General features: G+C 38.1%; 1 protein-coding gene across 9 annotated transcripts in view; it reads right to left on the bottom strand.

Moving 5' to 3' along the window:
* Positions 1–4949: 4949 nt before the first annotated feature.
* The window catches only part of ZDHHC20 (zinc finger DHHC-type palmitoyltransferase 20), a 78155-nt gene continuing 60852 nt past the window's right edge, over positions 4950–22252 (bottom strand). For 2 of the 9 annotated variants that reach the window (XM_070409316.1, XM_070409318.1), the window contains 4 exons: positions 16281–16407; positions 12843–12932; positions 10447–10562; positions 4950–5510 (listed from right to left, as the gene is read on the bottom strand). In XM_070409316.1, the coding sequence (XP_070265417.1) occupies positions 5503–5510; positions 10447–10562; positions 12843–12932; positions 16281–16407 (341 nt within the window). In that variant the 3' untranslated portion in view covers positions 4950–5502. Of the gene's footprint in view, positions 5511–10446; positions 10563–11350; positions 11396–12842; positions 12933–16280; positions 16408–22252 lie in introns of those variants that run through there. The other 7 variants (XM_070409317.1, XM_070409319.1, XM_070409320.1 and 4 more) reach the window with 7 other exon arrangements.

The raw sequence follows: 22252 nt of genomic DNA, 5'->3' as shown, positions 1-22252 counted from the left end.
CCTATAATTCTTTTTTTTAAAATATATTTTATTGATTTTTTACAGAGAGGAAGGGAGAGAGATAGTTAGAAACATCAATGAGAGAGAAACATTGATCAGCTGCCTCCTGCACATTCCCTACTGGAGATGTGCCCTCAACTAAGGGACATGCCCTTGACAGGAATCGAACCCGGGACCTTTCAGTCCGCAAGCCGACGCTCTATCCACTGAGCCAAACCGGTTACGGCCTATGCCTATAATTCTTACTTTCTCACATAATCTTTGTCCTTCTACCCAATATAAGCAGCTGGCTTATGGGGAGAGGCAGAGCAGATTTTTATGGATGACCTGTTCTCCCATATTGCCAGCATTAATGGAATAAATATTCATATATGATTCTGATGGGGAAAATGAGACATTTTAGGGGGGCTAGCAATCTGAATCTGTGCCAGTAACCTAATGCACATTCTTGTTAGCCTATAGTCTAGTCCAGTGATGGCGAACCTATGACACGCGTGTCAGAGGTGACACGTGAACTCATTTTTTTGGTTGATTTTTCTTTGTTAAATGGCATTTAAATATATAAAATAAATATCAAAAATATGTCTTTCTTTTACTATGGTTGCAAATATCAAAAAATTTCTATATGTGACATGGCACCAGAGTTAAGTTAGGGTTTTTCAAAATGCTGACACGCCGAGCTCAAAAGGTTCGCCATCACTGGTCTAGTCACTGCCCCTTCTTTAATTATCTGGTCCTGCAAGACCTGTTTACCTAAAGTACTATTCCCATTTTAGAGGCCATAAACCATGAACAATACACAACCCCCAGATGGAGTTATCAGTGCTGGCGCCAGGCCAGGCCTTGAGATGTGGTCTCGCTGCCCCCATCCCAGCACATGGGGCTTTTTGCAAAGCCTGCGAAAGGTCCAGAAGTATGATCCATATTTGGGGGACAAAGAAACCAAAGGGTATAAAGGGAAAGCTTCCTCAATATTGGTTTGCTCAGGATTTGGAGAGAAACAGCCTCCCCGGAGTCCTGTACTAGTACATGAGAAACATCTGAAAATAAATGGATTTTTCCTGTGCCTCTCGTACTCCTGTGTATTTTTCGGTCGCCTGGTAAATTCTTTAACAATTCAACCCTATCTCTGCTTAATTGGCTCAAGTAGTGACCAGACCCCTTGGTTGTCCAGTTACAGCTTCTGCCAGTTCCTGGGAATCAGCTCTGTCTCAGATCCTTCTTGCTTCATTCAGCAGCCTCAACTTATTAACCTGTCCCATTGGAGGGGAATTGGAACACATATGCCACAAAAGAATTCTACATAAAATAAAATTTATTATTCAGCATTTTGAAAACCACAATTCAACAACTTCTAGTGTTTCGCAAGTACTTATGATCCAAAAGTTACTTCTGAATTGAAAGTTATGTTCAGTAAAAACTAAGTTAAAAACTTTTTGAATAAAGCAATCTATACCTCTGGCTTAGGTAAACTATAATATTGTTACATTCAAATATTAAATGTCTTAGATGTAGTAACTCCAAATTATTAGCCAAATTTCTAACTAAACAATATTTGACCAGATTTATGACCAAAATAATAGTTATTCTTTCATTTGGCAAATACCACTTTATAACGACAACAAACTGTTCAAACACAGAACTTTTATTTTTATATAAAAAAGTAAGTTATGATTTTTGAAAAAAGTTTAAAATGTTCAGCCTTCATGTTAATGTAGTTAGGCTATCCAAAAGACAAAGCAAAAAATTAACATTAAGTCATGGTCCAGGGTTATATTTATGAAAAACAAATACAAGACTTATGGGAGGGACTCGGTAAGTAAAGACAACCAAAATAAACTGTATTTCAAATCTGTTTAAATAAAAACATTAAAGATCACTTTAAAATAGTGTCCATCTTTTCTTTTAAATGGGCATGCACTCATCTGCAATCATGTACAAATACAATAAACTTGACTAATAGCTTTCTCAAGCTTTTAATATAAATACAAATCCTTGCTTCCTTATGTAAACCAACAAAATAATACAAAGTGAACTTGTTAGAAAAATATGGACCTTTCTGAATCTATATTGCATTTTAAATTTAAATTGTAAAACATAGTTCTAATTATATGAAACCCCTGTTGACTTATTATTACCGGTATCTTACATATTATTACATCTGGTCTTTATTTTGGCTGAAATGCAAAAATATACTTAATTTCGTAGTAACAGATTAAAAGTATTTTCCATTGATAACAATGCTATTCCTAGAACAAAACATAAGCTATGCAAATCCCTTAATATACACCAAGCCCTTAATATACATTTATTGCTTTAAAGTTTACTGAATGGAAATCTGACATGTCTGATAATCTTGAATTTAAACACTCTGTAAACAAAGTAAAAATCTGTATTCTGTTGGAAATAAAATTCAAATAAACATTGCCTATCTGATTTAAACTAATCTTAGTCAAATTAACTTATGACACATTGAATCAGAACCATTAAATATGTAAAAATATTTAAAAAATCAGCCATATGTAAAGATGAAACTAAACTGTAAACGTGTCCCTGATTAATAACTACTCTGCTGCAGCTACTCTTTGGTTTGGCAAAGTGATACTGGTCAGATACCTCAGGGACTGAATGGAAGTTTGTACCAGGTAAAATCAAGTCTCCTGTCTACTTTTTTTTTTTTTAATGGCAATGGCAATACCTGAAATTCAACTTAATATCCTTAAATGTCATCACATTTGTTCAAGTGTTTGAAGGACCAAAGACAGTACTAATAAATTTTCACAGGGCTTCATTTTGACCTTTCTCCCCAAAGAGTGACAGCACTAACCAATACCAGTTGAAATACCAAAGAGGCAGCTGGTCCCTGATTCCCACACTACACCAGTAGGCCCTTACTGAAGAGTAGTGAATGTGTATGAATAAACTCAGCCAAATATTATTCAGAATGTGGTAAAATGTTGGCCATTAATTAAACCAAAGGTAATTAAAAGGCTTTCATTGAAAATTTCTGAAAAGGTGTTTACTACACTATTAAAGATGATATTGAATTACAGAACTTAAAAGATTACACCACCACAAAAGTGCCTGAATACACTAAGGGGGTAAATTGTTTCCTCACTTGTTAATCAGGTGCATGCAATCCTGATTTAGATGTAGAAATACTCATGAACAGTGCCAGATCATTTCTGAAAGTATTAAGTTTAAAACATTGACTATTTCTTTATCATATGGAAACTGCCAAAATAATGATTTTGGTTGGTAACTGGTATCACTCATTTAACTCTCATACTTAAAAGTTTTTTAGAATAAAGATTATCAAGACTAAAGATTATCAAGAGGTGAAAAAAAAGTGGAAGAATCCATATTATATTTTTAAAGCTACCATATTCCTTCAGTTCAAAGTAGAAACTTCCTTTTAAAACCCAATATTACTATTTAGTCAATGGAATTAGGCAAATCCTATAAATTGTAAACCTGGAATAGTTTATTATAAAACTTATGTGGAAAAAAAATAAAATGTATATGACATTAGGAAAGTATAGAGCTATCCCTAGTATACTGTTTGATGTATAGAAGGTACTCCAGAAGTATTTGTTGGATGAATGAAAAGTAAGGTGATTATGCAAAATCAGAAATCAAAGAATGTTAGAGGTCATCCAGTCCAAGTCATTGGTATCACCCCGTCCTCTCAATCCTATGTTACAGATAAGAAAACTATAATCCTAGATAATTATAGATTCTGGTTAACATTTAGCTCTGCTGGCGTGGCTCAGTGATGGAGCGTCAACCTATGAACTAGGAGGTCACAGTTTGATTCTCGGTCAGGGCACATGCCCGGGTTGTGGGCTCCATCCCTAGTGTGGGGTGCAGGAGGCAGCCAATCAATAATTCTCTCTCATCACTGATGTTTCTTACTCTTTCTCCCTCTAAAATCAATAAAAATATATTTAAAAAAAACATTTATCTCTATCCACTACTGGAAGCAATCAATTATTTTGGTTTGTGTGTGTATATTTGACTGGCTAGTATAAATAAGGATTGACATTTTTACATTGTTTCTCCTTTGTAAGATATTGAATTTTTATTTATAATTAACTAGAGGTGGAGGGGTCCCTCAACGTGGCCTGTGCCCGCTGGCAATCTGGGATCCCTCGGGGGATGTCGGACTGCTGGTTTTGGGCCGAACCCGGCAGTCTGACATCCCCTGAGGGATGTAGTAGTGCGCAAAGCGGACCTGGGCCAGGGACCACGCTGCTCCCACTCATCCTGGCCCCACTGCACCTGCCCTGAGCCTGGCGTCTGATGCCTGTCAGTCAGGTGAGCGGCACTCCCGCTGTGAGAGCACACTGACCACCAGGGGGCAGCTCCTGCATTGAGTGTCTGCCCCCTGGTGGTCAGTGTGAGTCGTAGCGACTGGTCACTTAGGGTTTTATATATATTGTATAGATGCAACATTTCTTGTCCCTTAAACTGGATTTCAAAAGGAAAAGAGGGTATGTGTCTAGGTAGAAAGATGTTGCTGTTCAGTCAGATTTAGTATTTTGGATTTATGAGTGGAATCCATCTTTCAGAGACTGGAAGTTTTAAATGACTACTCAGGTTGCCTGACTGGTGTGGCTCAGTGGTTTAGTGTCAACCTATGAATCAGGAGGTCACGGTTTGATTCCTGGTCAGGGCCTGGGTTGTGGGGCCTGCCTTTGTCCAATATTTCTGAGTGCCTTTGTGTTCTCCTGTATGTATACTAATAAAATTTTTTTTAAAGTAATTATAAATCAGAGAGAAACAAAAATCTTTTTTATACTGCCAAGTTTCCTTTAAGCCTTGGGCACAACACTATACAACATTGTTGTATTAATGCTTAGAACTAAACCTTCAATGAATTATACAAATGTGCTCCATTTTGTAAATCATTATATTTAGATATCTTAATCCTTCTGAGTATTACTGTATAGCCAACAATAAAAAATCTTTATTAAAAGTGTTGAAAAGTATAAAACAGTATTTATAAATGATCAAACACCCAATTTTTAGAAAGCAGTCATTTCCTTTTCCCTACATAGTACAAGCAACAGTAATTTGGATATTATTATTCAGTTTCAGCCACCATACTGTCCTAGATGTTCTTTACTTAAGAGAATTTGTTAGCTTCTGTTTCTGGAGTGAAAATTCATATAGACACCAAGAAACAACTCTGATAACGTAACTCAGGTATCAAAAAAAAAAAAAATACATATGCCATGTTAACATGTGATCCGACATATTATAGCATTTCATAACAATAAGTGTTATTTGCAAAGTAAAATCAAGTCACTTTTGCAGCTTTAAGTCAATGCTGGACTTAAGATTAAGGCATCTTCCTGCTCTGCAGTAGCGCTTCTGTGGATCCAGGAATCTGTACAAAGGCTTCCTTTTTTGAAAAAATATATCTTCTGTTATACTTCAATTATTTCATCCCATTGATAATTTTCTGGCAAATAATACTGAAAATATCAGTCCATGTTTTTATAAACCTATAAAACCAGAAACAATTGAGTTATTGGTTAAAACTTGATTTTATATTTCTGAAAACAAGATTTATTAAATGGTTCTGTGGGCTAAGATATAAAGCTACTAATATAACAAGATAAGAAATAAATATTTTAATATTACTAAACTGTAATAATAATGACTTTTGTAAGCAGTAAATAAGGGATATCACTGACTTTCTTCCTCTGAAGCATCAAGAAAGCATTTTAAAAGAGAAAGATTCTCAGGGTTTTCCCTTACTGTTAACTTGGACATAATCTGAAGAGTCATCTTATCCACACCTTTCTAAGGCTGTTGAAAGGATGTAGGGAAGACTCACAGCAACAGTTCTAGGAACTTTAGCTGGGGATTCTCAACCATCACAGGCAGCAGCCACTATTCTGCCTATATTAAGAAGAAATAAAGCCAGGACTGAGGCCCAACTGCTGTACCACAGTTCTCAGTGGCACTGACAGGTGCTCCTGCTGTTCATCTTCCGAGTCCAGCCTGCTCCACCTGACATGAGCCTGGCCAGAGTGCCTGTGTTCTGATTCTGCCTGGGTCTCAAGCTCTAGGTCCTTGGTACAGAACTGAATGCTCACGACAAATGCCTGCAAGGAAGCAAAGGCTTCCTTAAGACTGCAGATGACAACCCTTTACAAAAAAAAATGAGCTCATGACAACAGGAACTATGGTAATGAATGTGTGTTGTCTGAAGCTGCTAGGTTTGTGGGCATTCATTATAGGCAGTAGGTAACTAAAACACTTTGTTTGTTAAAAATTGAACACCTTCACAAGATGCTACCTAGCACGGAGCTCAGCTACTGAATGATTGCAGACAGCTGCATCCTTAACTTTAGCATCAGGAGAGACTTCACTACATCCCTGCAGTTCAACTTAAGGTTAGCAATTATCCTCACTGCTCAGACTGCAGATCCACCTGGACTGTCTTCTGTGGCTCCTGTCTCTGGACACACAGTAAAGAATAGCTTATCCATGTACTTGCCTATAGAGTAAGCTGCTCTTTTACAAAATAAATAACATTTTTTCAGACTGTAGTGTTAGTCACTCTTCTCTGGATCGAATTTCTTCAATAGTAGGCAAGTCACATTTTTTTGTCTATTGTCACTGTAACAAGGTTATTTATCCCTATAAGCACATAATTATATATGATCCAATAAAAAAATGAATTGAGTTGCTGGCTAAACAGCAAAATTGATGATTAAAGTAAAAGCAACTCTTATATAAGCACTAAATAGGTATATGGTGCCAACCATTTGTCTTCTTGTAGAACCCAGAAGCAGTGCTAAGAGCTGAAAGTCTAGTTTTATGCTTTTTAAATTATTTATTTATTTTTAAATATGTTTTTATTGACTTCAGAAAGGAAGGGAGAGAGAGAGAGAGAAACATCAATGATCAGAGAGAATCATTGATCAGCTGCCCCCTGCACACCTCCTACTGGGGATCGAGCCTGCAACCCGGGCAGGTGACCCTGACAGGAATCGAACCTGGGACCTTTCAGTCCGCAGGCCAACACTCTATCCACTGAGCCAAACCAGCTAGGGCCCACAGCTTCTTTATTTTGTTTTGTTTCCATTGTCATGAAATATCTTTTTTCATACCTTTACTTTCAGACTGTGTGTGCCTTATGATCTGAAGTGAGTCTCTTGCAGACAGCATAAGTAAGGGTCTTATTTTATTATCCATTTCAGGTACTGAATATCTTTTGATTGGAGCATTTAACCCGTTGTATTTTTAAAATACATTTATTTATTGATTTTAGAGAGGAAGTGAGAGAAATAGAAACATCAAAGATCAGAGAGAGAATCATTGATCTGCTGCCTCCTGCCCCCCTCTCCCCACCCCTTATCAGGTACTGAGCCTACAAACTGGGCATGTGCCTTGACTGAGAATTGAACCATGACCATCTGGTTCATAGGTCAATGTTCAACCACTGAGCCACTCGGGCTGGGCTATTCCATTTGCATTTTTAAAAAAATATATTTTTATTGATTTCAGAGAGGAAGGGAGAGGGAGAGATAGAAACATCAGTGATGAGAGAGAATCATTGATTGGCTACCTCCTGCACACCCCCTCCTGGGGATCAAGCTCACAACCCAGGCATGTGCCCTTGACCAGAATTGAACCCAGGACCCTTGAGCCCAGAGGCCAACACTCTAGCCACTGAACCAAACTGGCTAGGGCCCATTTGCATTTTAAAGTAATTGTCGACAGATATGCATTTACTGCCATTTTATTATTCATATTTTTGATGTTTTGTGTTTTTTTTTCCCCTTCTTCTTCTTAAAGAAGACCCTTTAATGTTTCTCGTAATACTGCTTTGGTGGTAATGAACTCCTTTAGATTGTTCTTGTCTGAGAAGTTCTTTATCTGTTCTATTCTAAATGACAGCTTTGCTGGGTCGAGTAATCTTGGTTGTAGGTCCTTGCTTTTCATCACTTTGAATATTTTGTGCCAATCTCTTCTGGCCTGCAAAGTTTCTGTTGAGAAATCAGATGACAGTAATAAGGGAGTTCCCTTGTAGATAACTAACAGCTTGTCTCTTGCTTTTAGAATTCTTTGTCTTTAATCTTTGGCATTTTAATTATAATGTCTTTGTGTGGGCCTCTTTGGGTTTATCTTGTTTGGGACTCTTTGCGCTTCCTGGACTTGTATGTCTATTTCCTTCACCAGGTTAGGAAAGTTTTCCATCATTATTTTTTCAAACAAATTTTTAATTCCTTGCTCTCTCTTCTCCTTCTGGCACCACCATGATGAACTGTTGGTATGCTTGAAGTTGTCCCAGAGGGTCCTTACACTATCTTCTTTTGGGGTTCTTCTTCCTTTTTGCAATTCTAAATGCACATTTTCTGCTTCCTTATCTTCCAAATTGCTGATTTGATCCTCTGCTTCATCTACTCTACTGTTGATTCCCTGTAATCTTTTTCTTCACTTCAATTATTGTATTCTTCATTTCTTACTGGTTCTTTTTTTTATAATTTCCATGACCCTTTTCATGCTACTGAAGTTCTTGCTAAGTTCCTCGAGCACACTTATAATCATTGTTTTGAACTCTATCTGGTAGACTGCCTTCATTTCATTTAGTTCTTTTTCTGGAGATTTGTCCTGTTCTTTCATTTGGGACATGTTTCTCTGTCTCCTCATTTTGGCTGCTGCCCGGTGTTTCTTTCTATGTTTTTGGTAGAGCTGCTATATCTCTGGACTTGGTAGAGTGGCCTCATGTAGTAGGTGTCCTACAGGGCCCAGTGGAGCAGCCTCCCGTCACTTGATCTGGGCACTCCAAGTGCACTCTGTGCACTGTCCTGTTGTAATTGAGTCTTGATTGTTTTTGGCAAATCACTGGTAGGGACTGACCCCCAGGCCAATCAGCTGCAAAGACCAGCTGAGAGGACAGGCTTTCACTACAGTGGAGAAGCTGCTGTGCAGGGGCTGATCCTGTAGAGCAGGACTTGCTTTAGTGGGGCTTTGGTGCCTGTGACCTCTACCCCTTGAGTGTGTCACTTGTAGAGGTGGTTGGGTTGAAATCTGGGGTGGTCTGGTGCTGTCCACTGAGTGCACTAGTTCTGGGGCCTCCCAAGAGGTGCAAGGTCAACCACCGCCTGTGCCCTGCCAAGGGCCACCCAGCATGAGCTACAGAACAATCTGTAGTTGACTGCTAGTTGTGCTTACTTGGAGGTGTCTAGAGGAGAGGCCAAACTGCAAACCAAGGCTAGCTGCCACTAGTATCAGGCCTGGAGCTACTTAACAAGGAGTATGAGGTAAACAGAGGCCAGATGCTGCTCGTTTGAGAGATTTTAGAAATGTCCAAAGCATAAGCCAGAATATGGAAAAGCCACTGGAAAGGGCTTGGGTGGGCCTGCAAATGGGAAGGTGGAGTCGGGGGTCTCAGCAAATCACCAGGGTGAGGCCAACAGTGTTAGCCAGTGTTGATGGGATTCAGATATAGTGTCCACCTGGGGATTTTGAGGGGGGAGGGCTCAGAAAAGGAACAATGACCTCTGCTGGCACTTCTATCTGGGAGAAAGTTGCACCTCCAAAACTTACCCTGCAATCAGACAATTCAGTCCCTCCCTGTATGTCCCCATATGGCATCTTTCGAGTTGCTGCTCCAGCACTAGGGCTCAGAGAAAGTGAGTCTGACTAAGTCCTTTAAGAGGAACACCTGGACACCAGGAAGCCTCACTAAGCCACAATTCCCACTGGTTTTAACAGATAGAGAAGTTATGGGGACTGCTCCTCCTGGCACTGGGACTCCGGGCTGGGGGTTCTGATGTGGGACTGGGACCATCACTCCTTAGGGGGGACCTCTGCAGCTGAGATATCTCTTCCAATTTTTAACTGCCATCCTTGAGTATGGGACCAGCCGACCAGCCCATTCCCCAACCCCACCTTTCCTACCAGTCTTGATGTAGCTTCTTCTAATATATCCCTAGTTGCAGGACTTCTGTTCAGCTAGATTTCAGACGCTCTGAATGATGGTTGTTTTGTATTTTAATTGTAATTTTGATGTGGTTGTGAGAGATTCTGAGTACCGCATTTACCTATGCTGCCATCTTGACCAAAACTCACCTTGTTTAAGATTTATTCAGAATTATGCCAAATGAACTTTCTATGCCTGAGTTAAAGAAATACATGGCTGGGTAACAAAAAACCAACAACAACCTATCTGTGAACAGAACAAGACACAGCAGCAGCCACTACACTTCCTCACTGAACCCCCTTCTCCATAAAATCTACCAATAAACACTAACACCCCGTGTGTGTGTGTGTGTGTGTGTGTGTGTGTGTGAGTGAGAGAGAGAGAGATGTTTTATTTAAAAGTTTCACATAATTTAGTATTTTACAATTTTTATACAGTAATTCAACCTGGTGAATTTATTTTAACCAGATGAAGTGATGTTTTCAGATGACAAGTATTACCTGATCTGACAGTACCTTCTTCAGATCCATTCTCTGTCCATTGAGATTCACTATCCAGCAATCGGTTTTTTGATTCACTAAGTGGTTTGATAGGAAAGGGTTGATTTGAGCCAATACTGAAAAGAAGAGCAAACAATTTAGTAAATAGTTTGATGCTCAATTAAGAACACTAAATTAGCCTGGCTAGTGTGACTGAGTGGCTGCGCATCGACCTATGAACCAGGAGGTCACAGTTCAATTCCTGGTCAGAGCATGTGCCCAAGTTGAGGACTCGGTCTCCGGTGGGGGGCAAGGGGGCATACAAGAGGCAGCTGATCAATGATTCTTTCTCATCATTGACATTTCTATCTCTCTCCCCCTCTTCCTTCCTCTCTGAAATCAATAAAAATAAAAAAAATATTAATAAGCAGAAAATTAGTATTCCTTCTCCTAAACATGAGGCCAAATCATAAGATCTCAGCACTCTGAAAAAACAACTCAATCTTCAAAAGAAAAATATGCCCACCCCCTCATTAAATGATTCTCTAGATCAGCCGCGGGCAAACTACGGCCCGTGGGATGGATCCGGCCCGTTTGAAATGAATAAAACTAAAAAAAAAAAAAAAGACCGTACCCTTTTATGTAATGATGTTTACTTTGAATTTATATTAGTTCACACAAACACTCCATCCATGCTTTTGTTCCGGCCCTCCAGTCCAGTTTAAGAACCCATTGTGGCCCTTGAGTCAAAAAGTTTGCCCACCCCTGCTCTAGATCCAAGAATCTGTACTCCAACTGCCAATGAAAATAATTAGGCAAAAGAAAAAAGCTTCAGAGGCCAGCCTGAAACATTTTTAACATATGTTAATCAAGAGCCATAAGGTAGCATTAGGATAGGTCTGTGTGGCCAGGACAAAAAAATTACCTGTCATCTTTCAAGTTTTCTGCTTTCTATCTCTGCAGTTTAGATCTAAGGGGAAAAAATGATTAAGTGATTTAGTGTAGACTTATTTTTCTAGCTAACAGATTAGGAAGAGAGGGAACGGAGAATGAAAGAAGGAAAAGGGAACTAATATGTTGTATACCTACTATGGGCCAGATATTTGTGCTAGGTGCTGTATATACATTATTTCAACCTTTGCAAAAACTGGAGGTAGGTATATAGCTGGAAACTGAGGCTCTGACAGTTTAAGTGATTTGTTTAGACCCATAATAAATGTTGGAGGTCTAAGGTCTTAGCTAAGGCCTAAAGTTCTAAGGCCTACATGCTTTTGATATTATATGCAAACTTGTAATTAATAATCTCTTCTCCCCCACAATTAATTTCTGTAGTAAGTTCCAACTATTTCGCTTTGACAGAGTATCCCTCTCTCTCTTTTTAAAATTGATTTTGGAAAGAGAAGGAGAAATATCGATTTGTTCCACTTATTTATGCATTCATTGGTTGCTTTTTGTATGTGCCCAGACCAGAGATCAAACCCACAACCTTGGCTATCATGATGACGCTCTAAACTGAGCTACCTGGTCAGTACCAGAAGTATCTTTATCTTCTTTGAAATTTCATTTCAAATGAATTACTCTGAATGTATGGATCAGTTTGCTTGCCATACAAATACTGAGAAAATATCCTATAAATGAATGAATGAAATTTTATATTTGTATTTTTTGAATTCTCAATCTCATTTTCACACTACAGTTAAAATCTGTTTATAAAAATAAAATGGTGAATAGAGAAATGACTAATTTCTTTGAAGAAAAAAACTTACATACACCAATTTAATCAAATCTCAAAAGAATGTATAAGTTTCTAGGAAAATGCAGCACATTTAGGGGCAGCCTTGCTTCCTAGTTTGCCCAGACATTTCGTTTTATGTGATTATTCTGGTTCAACTAGTAAGAGCAAGCATTCCCTTTCTTACTTTGAAAAGTATTCTGGTTTGGATGATAAAAAGTATGGTTATCCTAAGCATATATATTATATAACAATATAATATATGAGGAGATATATATTATTAACCCTAAGTTAAAATTTAGCCCTGGTCAGTGTGGCTCAGTTGGTTGTGGTGTCACCCGTACATCGGATGGTCATGGGTTTGATTCCCAGTCAGGGCCCATACTCAGGTTTTGGGTTCGATCCCCTGTTGGGGTGTGCACACCAGTCAACCAATCGATGTTTCTCTTTCACACAGTTTTTCTCTCTCTCTCACTTTCCTTTCTTCTCTCTCTAAAATAAATAATAAGTTCAGGATTAAAAAAATATTTAAAAATATATTAAAAATTATTTAGATGTTCTCTTTTGCTGTGTATGCTGGCTTACTAAATTACTGCTGTATTTATAAGATATGTTTGTATCACACACACATATATATATTTTGTTTTACAATGAATACTGAAAAACATAATGACAAGAAGCACACCTTCTGGCATATTCATTTTGGTTTGTAACAGAAGCTTGTTCTGGATCCATTCCCACAAGGCGAGTTGGAAAACTGCAACCATCACCCAAACTGCATAATAAAAAATATCAGTAATATTTTAAATCATATTAAGTAAATCAACGTTGTCAAGTTTAACTCCCACTTTTCAGAGACCTGGTATAAGGAAATAACTTGTCATTTCAAAGAAAATTTCCTAGTATTTCTAATTAAGAGGGTGATTAACCTCCACTGAAAAAAAATGCAGCCTTTTTCTTTTATAATTTACATAGATTTAAAAAGAGGATCTTCCATAATATTGTATGCCAACTATACTTTATTTATTGAATGCCTATGATATTTCAGGTACTATTTTAAGTGCTAAGGATCTGGCAGTTAATGAGAAGGAAATCTCTGCCCTCAAAACGTTTACAATCTAAAAAATGCAGATATGCCTACTTTCACTTTTTAAAAACATCAAAATTGTGTATAACAAGAACTTTCACTTCCATCCAAGATGAATTAACTACAAAATCTGATCTTTCAGTCTTAAACAACCAGAAAACTGAATAGTATATACAATACTGTTTTCAAAACATCATAGAACTGTGCTTTGTGAAAGAAGAGAACTGACCGAGTGAGTTCCAGCCTTTGCCAGGCCAGGAGGGGACACAGAGCAAGGTAGTCTCACTGATCTGAGGTGACAGAGATAGGAATTTCTAAAGTTAAGGCAGCTTAAATCTATCTGATAGAGCTGAAGAAGAGGGAGAGATGCAGAAGCTGAAGCACAAGAAACTGTATTGATGATAACTCCCTACAAAAAGAAAAAGAAAAAAACTGTCTGCCTCTTTAAAGGGAGACAAAATTTAAACACTCAGAATTCAAAATGTCACTCATCCAATAAAAAATTACTAGTGTGAAAAGTAGCAAGTAAATATATACACAAGAAAAAAGTCAATAAAAAAGAAGTTGAAACAAAGACTTTAAACTACAGGAAAAGTGAGGAATGAAAATGTAAGATATAAAAAGAACCAAATTGAACTTCTAGAGCTGAAAAATATCTGAAATGAAAAATTCACTGGATTAGCTTAACAGTTGAGTAAACATTCCAGAAGATCATGAACTTACAAATAGGAACTATTCAATCTAAAGCAAAGAAAAAAGATAGGGGAGGGAAAGAGAGGGGCAGGAGAGCAATGGCCTGTGAGTCACAAACAATTTAATGTAGGTATATTTATCAAGTACCAGTATCTGAAAAGGTAGTGGGGGGAGGGTATGGGAAGAGGTAGAGCAGGCAGCAAAAACAACTGAAGACATATGATGAAAATTATTCAAATATGATGAATACTATAAAGTCAGATTTAAAAAGCCTAATGAATTCTAGAGAGAATAAACACAAAGAAAACCATCCCACCAAACATTATCATCAAACTGCCTAAAACCAGTGATAAAGATAAAATCTTCAAAGTAGCCAGAGGGAAATTTATAAACACTGCAATAAAGATAAGAGTGGGGCTCATTTTTTTGTTCCTAAGCCAGAAGATAATAGAACAACATTAAAAAAATTTTTTGAGACACAGAAAGAGAAACATTGATTGGTTGTTTCACTTATTTATGTATTCATTGGTTGATTCTTTTTCTTCTTCTTTTTTTTGGTTAATCCTCTACCTGAGAATATTTTTTCCATTGATTTTTTTGGGGGGGGGGAGTGGAAGGGAGGGGGAGAGATACCAAGAGAGAAACATCTATATGAGAGACACATCAATTGTTTGCCTCCCACACACGCCCAACCAGGGCCAGGAATCAAGCCTACAACCAAAGTGTGTGTCCTTGACCAGAATTGAACCCAGGACTCTAGTCCATGGCCAATGTTCTATCCACTGAGCCAAACTGGTTAGGGCCATTGGTTGACTCTTGTATGTGCCCTGACTGGGGATCAAACCCACAAAATTGGTTTATCGGGACAATGCTCTAACCAACTGAACCAACCAGGGCCATGGAGCCATATTTTTAAAGAAAAGAGAAAAACAAAACACCTTAATATTGAAATATCTGTTTAGAAAAAATAACCTTAAAAAAAAAGTCTGTTCCAACTACAGTGGAAAAACCTTGCAATACAAAAAACAAAATATAAAGTACACAGAAGAGATTGGCTCTTGAAAATATAGCAATAAGATTTAGTCAATGACACACAGAAAAAAGACTACACAAAAAAAATTTACAGTGCATCAATAAGCTGTGGTTAGAACTTCTTCGAGTGGATAAATGTAATTGGAGTCCCTGCAGTAACGAGGAGAGGGGGATGTCAGAAGAAATAGTTGAAGAAAAAATAGTTGAAATATTTCCAAATCTGATAAAAGTTATAAAATCATAGAACTGGGAAGTTCAATCAATCCTAAGCCCAAGAATACAAATAAAATTATACCAAGGGACAACAAAACCCAATTTCATGAAACTATTTACAAATAGAAAATCTTAAAAGCAGCTGGAGGAAAAAAAAAGACATTACATATTCATTAAAAAAAAGAATAGTGACTGCAAATTTCTCATCAGAAAAACCACAAGCCAGAAGGCAATGAAGCAAAATGTAGAATTCTATGCCAAGCAAGAATGTTTTTCAAAAACAAAGACAAAATAAGTCATTTTCACACAAAAATAGGCAATACAGTTAAGGAAAATAAAAACCTACAACACTCACAAATATATCAGTTGAATATCAAATATTTTTTCCTCTTCTATAATGACTTTTGTATATAGATAGCCTAGGATGGTTATGAATTTGGAAGAAAAGGAAACTATATAACATCTCAAACATATATTCCCATTTACATTTGAGTAAAAATTACATTATGTGTTAGATCTTCTATGATTTAGGATAAAACAGAATATATAATCTGTGATAGAATTTTTGAAGATATGGCTAAAAATATCACCTCTGAATATTTCATCACCCTTATAAAAATGTCAAAATAATTATCTAATATTACTGAAAATCTACTAAAATGTGTTTAATATACCTTACTTTTAAAAAATATTTATTTACTTATTTGTTTACTTATTTAATAAGAGTTTATTTAAACCAAACTGGTGACATGCCAGGAAGCAAGATCTCAAAATGCTTCATCTTTTTTAATATTCTTACTCTTGCAACTTGGCTCATTCATTATTTATATACTTTCTCTATTTCAACTTATTTTCATTTTGAAGGAAATAGGTAGTAATTCTTATTTTTTATGAATCATCTTTTTCAATATTCCATTCAAATATATGCCCAAACTCTCCTTTACCCTAATAAAAAAAAAAAGAAAGAAAATACTTTATAGAATCAAGTTATTCTGGGTTTCCATTCTTAAGGCTAAGAATTATATATTGTAGTCTCTGAACCTTAAGACATTTAACTGTAATTTTCATAATTTCTGAGACCTGCATTTTATAAATTACCTTGAAAATATTGGAAGTAGCCAGTATTTCTTTTCATCGCCAAAGACTTGTCTCCAATTTTTACTGTATCCAAGAGAGAAACCATTTCCATCAGGTCCATATGAAAATGTGGGTGCACTAAATGATTCTGTTACAGGTATACATAAAAAATGAGTTAATCTATTTAAAATTATAATAGGAACGAAAGTAACAATTTTCTTGTTTTATATCTTTGATATCAAGAGCCGGTTGGAGCATCGCACCAAAAGATGGCAGGTTCAATCCCTGGTCAAGGCGCATGCAGGAGGCAACCAATTAATGTTTCTCTCTCACATCAATGTTTCTTTCTCAACCTTCCTTTCTCTAAAAATCAATAAAATTTAAGAAAGAAAAAAAGGATTAAAGAAAATCTTAATAAAAAAGCTATAAATAGAATTTAAAATAATGTATTCTATATAATAAAGAGCTAATATGCTAATTAGACCAAACAGCAGAATGACCATCTGGATGACATTCCAGAGGACCTTCTGGACGAAGCCGGGGGCTGTGAGAGCCGGCTGAGGCAGCTAGGGCTGCAAGGGCTGAGCCCCTTGCATGAATTTCGTGCATCGGGCCTCTAGTTTATAATGAAAATATAAATTTCTGAAATGTATTTCAGAAGATTATATCACCTCTGAATACTTCATCACCCTTATAAAAATGTCAAAATAATTACCTATTACTGAAAATCTGCTAAAATGTGTTTAATATATCTTACTTTTTTTTTTTTTAAATATATTTTATTGACTTTTTTACAGAGAGGAAGGGAGAGGGATAGAAAGTTAGAAACATGAATGAGAGAGAAACATCAATCAGCTGCCTTCTGCACACCTCCTACTGGGGATGTGCCCGCAACCAAGGTACATGCCCTTGACTGGAATCAAACCTGGGACCTTTCAGTTTGCAGGCTGACGCTCTATCTACTGAGCCAAACCGGTTAGGGCTTACTTTTCTTTTTTAAAAATATTTATTTATTTGAGTTTATTTAAACCAAACTGGTGACATGCCAAGAAGCAACATCTCAAAATGCTCCCTCTTTTTTCTTTCTTTTTCTTTTTTTGAAAAATATTTTTTATTGATTTTTTACAGAGAGGAAGGGAGAGGGATAGAGAGTTAGGAACATCGATGAGAGAGAAACATCGATCAGCTATGTCTTGCACACCCCCTATTGGGGATGTGCCCGCAACCAAGGTACATGCCCTTGACTGGAATCGAACCTGGGACCCTTCAGTCTGCAGGCTGACGCTCTATCCACTGAGCCAAACTGGTTAGGGATCCCTCTTTTTTCATATGCCTAGTCTTGCAACTTCTCTCATTCATTATTTATACATTTCCTACTATGTGCTTGATGGTACATTACTAGGTGTTTGGGATTCAAAGATAAATTAGATAAAATTTTTACCAAAGAACCCAAAGTCTAACAAAATTACAATGTGATACAGATATGTGTGTATTGAGGGTGTGGTAGAGGAGGGTTAAATATGGAGGAGAATAATCTTGAGAATAATCTTAAACAAGGAATAACAGAAAAGGAAGCAGATGGTTATTAAAGACTATTCTTTTTTTTAAAAAATGTTTTTATTGATTTTAGAGAGAGAGGAAGGGGGAGGGAGAGAGAAACACTGATCAGCTGCCTAACCCAGGCATGTGCTTTGACAGGGAATCAAACCTGCAACTTTTTGGTGCATGGGGCAATGTTCAATCAACTGAGCCACCCAGCCAGGGCTAAAGACCATTCTTTTAAGCTTGGTTGTAAAGTGATATGGAGTGAGGGTTAGAGATAGACCTAATTTTCACCAAATAAATGTATTTTTTGAAAATTTAAAAACAGACTGCATTTCAGCATGTTTTATAAGCTAAGAATAAGCCAGGGAGAGTTTGATTGGGAAAGGTTGATAATATAGAAAAGTAATGTAAAAATTGATGGAAGACTATGCTAGAAGAAATGGGATTGGTTCTAGAAGAGTTCTAAAGATTAGCCTTAGATACTAGAAAAGACATATCTTATCCTCAGAAGTTAGAGGAAGGGTAACTGTGATGGGTTTGAAAGTAGAAATGATTGTGTGATGTTATAAAGATAAGAATTTACATGTGACAGCTTCTAATTCATCTATGAAGAGCTCACAAAATGGGTAAGAAATTAGGGAGAATGGTGAAAATCTGGAATAACTGTTGTAAGTAATATAAGGTGATCAACCTGATCAGAAACACTACATTACTCCCAAATAGAGGTGAGGGCCTAAGTGAGGGCTGAGACTTTAAATCTGTAGTTGTAACAATCTCTATGGGAGTGAGATTGCCTTCACTGGCTTTCTACAACCCTGATTCACATGTAGATAAAATAGACAGCTGGAGTAACCCAGGTCATGGATTAGCAAATGCATTATGGGAGAAAGCCTAGGGGCAGGTATAAAGTGAATGTACAGTCAAGAATTATTAAAATCAGCCCAGCCGGGTGTGGCTCAGCGGTTGAGCGTCGACCCAGGAATCAAGAGGTCGCCGGTTCGATTCCTGGCCAGGGCATATGCCCAGGTTGCTGGCTCGATCCCCAGTGGGGGGCATGCAGGAGGCAGCCAATCAATGATTCTCTCTCATCACTGATGTTTCTATCTCTCTTTCCCTCTCCCTTCCTCTCTGACATCAATAAAAATATATTAAAAAAAAGAATTATTAAAATCATTTACTATAGGACCTAGAATGGAAAAGACTGGAAAATTAAACAAGAAGAGAGAGAAACACTTGAAAGAAAAGTGCTGGAAAACAGAGGACTCAGTAATCTATAAAAGGAATTAAAAGTATAGAAAAGAAAGAGCTAAAAGGACAAAGACTGTGGTTTAAAACTTCAGGGGCTCTTCAGTTCCAAGCAATGAAAAGGTTCAGTGTTTATGGAAATTACTGGCCATCAAATTTAAAGGGACTAGCCTGCCTGTTTGGGATGGTAGTAGTTTGACTACAGAAACTCTTACTGTGGGGGAATTATCTCACGGTATGTAGATGACTGTTATGAAGAAGGGTAGAGGTGATTCTCCAAAGGACAGAATAAGATACCTTCAAAGGACAGAAAGACAACAATTTGGAAGAAGCAGTGGAGAACCAGCTAACATCCAAGGGTAGGGTTGTGGAGGGTGAGGCTATAAGGGAATGCTGTGCTAGGGTAATCCTATAGAATAAAAGGCTAATATGCAAATTGCACAAGATGGCCGCCCCCAAAGATGGCCAGCAGGGGAGGGCAGTTGTGGGCGATCAGGCCAGCAGGGGAGGGCAGTTAGGGGCAACCAGGCCTGCAGGGGAGGGCAGTTAGGGGCAACCAGGCCGGCAGGGGAGGGCAGTTAGGGGCGACCGGGCAGGCAAGGGACGGCAATTGGGGGCAACCAGGCTGGCAGGGGAGGGCAGTTAGGGGCAACCAGGCCTGCAGGGGAGGGCAGTTAGGGGCAACCAGGCCAGGCCAGCAGGGGAGGGCAATTGGGGGCAACCAGGCCAGCAGGGGAGGGCAGTTAGGGGCGACTGGGCTGGCAAGGGAGGGCAATTGGGGGTGACCAGGCCGGCAGGGGAGGGCAGCTGGGGGCAATCAGGCTGGCAGGGGAGCAGTTAGGCATCGATCAGGCTGGCAAGGGAGTGGTTAGGGGGTGATCAGGCTGGCAGGCAGAAGCGGTTAGGGCAATCAGGAAGGCAGGCAGGCGAGCGGTTGGGAGCCAGCAGTCCAGGATTGTGAGAGGGATGTCCGACTGCCGGCTCCCACAGGGATCGGGCCTAAACCAGCAGTCAGACATCCCCCAGGGGTCCCAGATTGGAGAGGGTGCAGGCTGGGCTGAGGGACACCCCCCCTTACACAAAATTCGTGCACTGGGCCTCTAGTTTTTTATAAAGTGCAAGTTAAAATACCTTGATAGTCTGTAAAATTAATTCAGTGGTTTGTAACCACAGAATTACTTAAGGAACTAGAACAGAAAATATTGACATCACTGCATATAGTAAAGTTAAATAATATTTTGTGAAATTTTCGCTTATTTACATAAATTTATACATATGTGTGCATGCACTAAGTTATAGAAAATGATGCATTTCTTACTGTAGTCACTGGCCAAAAAAAGTTTGAAAAAGTCTGTTTGAAGGGATCAACAAGCTTCACAGAAATCACTGGCCTCCCAAATACCCACGCAGGTTTGATGGGAAATTAATGACCTGGGCTGGGTGGGAACTGTGGCAAATTACTGTTTGCAACCCATTTAAAGCAGTCTGCTACTACTTAGCTGTGAATAAATGATGCTGGATGGAAAAAAGAGGACCACAATATCATATTTATCAGTTTCGAAAGAAGAAATCTACTTTTCTATGTAAAATCTCTAAGGTTTTAGCTGTTGTGGAAGGTTTTAGCTGTTGTGGCTAGACTCTGCATGTAGGATACACTTTGTATTTCTCATTATAGGTAAGAAAATGGCAGGAAATTCTATGAAGAGGGTAACAAATTAATTAATGGGTATAAGGAAGTTTATTTACATGGATGAAAGCACGACAGACTGAAGTGCTCAAAAGTGAAGAGTGAGTTGAGGTAGGAATGGCACAGAAATCCTTTCATTCCTTACATGACATAGTTGGGCACAAGTTTAAAATAATCCATAAATGAAAGTATCTAAAAGGCTTCCTAAAATGTCTTCATCTTTCTCTATTAAAATCTATCCCCTTCTAATTTAGCTAGCAGACACATGGCATAATAGCAGGGAAGGCTTTAATTTTCTTTTTTTTAATGTTTTTATTGATTTTAGAGAGAGGAAGGGAGAGAGAGAGAGAGAGAGAGAGAAACATTAAAGATGAGAGAGAATCATTAATCAGTGGCCGCCTGCACACCCACTACTGGGAATCAAGCCTGAAGCCTGAACCCAGACATGTGCCCCTGACTGGGAATCGAACCCTGACCTCCTGGTTCATAGGCTGACGCTCAACCACTGAGCAACACTGGCTAGGCAAAGGCTTTAACTTTCTAATAAAATGTTGCAACAAATCATTATTTTGTATCTTGGTACATTAGCTGATAATTAAATATTTCAATTACAGCAGTGAGGGGCTGCTTACATGCCAATAGCTCAGTATGAGCAGTGCCACGTCATCTTGTTTTCGAAATGTTTGTCCAATTATTTGAATATCTTACTGAATTCTTCCTCTATATTTTAAAAATATATTTTATTGATTTTTTACAGAGAGGAAGGAAGAGAGATAGAGAGTTAGAAACATCGATGAGAGAGAAACATCGATCAGCTGCCTCCTGCACATCTCCTACTGGGGATGTGCCCGCAACCCAGGTACATGCCCTTGACCGGAATCGAACCTGGGACCTTTCAGTCCGCAGGCCGACGCTCTATCCACTGAGCCAAACCGGTTTCGGCTCTTCCTCTATATTTTAGGTTTAAAAAATGAGTAATGCTGATATTAGTGATACAATACGTAAGTTCTACTGTCAACTAACACAAAGATGGAAATGATTAACCATGTCAAAAACACTATTCCTTAGTCTCAATCATGAAACACTGTGAGGAAAAGTCAAAGAACTTACATTTTAGCTCAATGATAAACTGTAATTAAGGATTTAAATTTTTTTTTTTTTACCAATCTCAGAATGAACCACCACATTAACATGTCAATCTATTATTCACCTTTCATAGATTAATTTTTGAAGACACTGAGTAAATGAAGGAAACAGCTTCTTAAAAAAATCTTTATTGTTCCAAGTATTATATATGTCCCCTTTTTCCCCCCATTTATCCTTTCTAGCCTACCCCCAACCCCTGCCCCAGGCCTTCATCACCCTGTTTTCAGTGTCCATGGGTTATGCATATAAATTCTTTGGTTGATCACTACCCACCTCCTCACCCTCCCCCGCCTTCCCTCCGAGATTCCAAAATTTGTTTTATGCTTCTATATCTCTGAATCTACTTTGTTCATCAGTTTATTTTGTTCAT

This window comes from Myotis yumanensis, unplaced genomic scaffold, assembly GCF_028538775.1.
Source record: "Myotis yumanensis isolate MYYU_CA2020_CCGP unplaced genomic scaffold, mMyoYum1.0.hap1 SCAF_3, whole genome shotgun sequence".
Lineage (NCBI taxonomy): Eukaryota > Metazoa > Chordata > Mammalia > Chiroptera > Vespertilionidae > Myotis > Myotis yumanensis.
The sequence above is the reverse complement of the archived record's forward strand: the minus strand, read 5'-3'. Positions and strand labels throughout refer to the sequence as shown.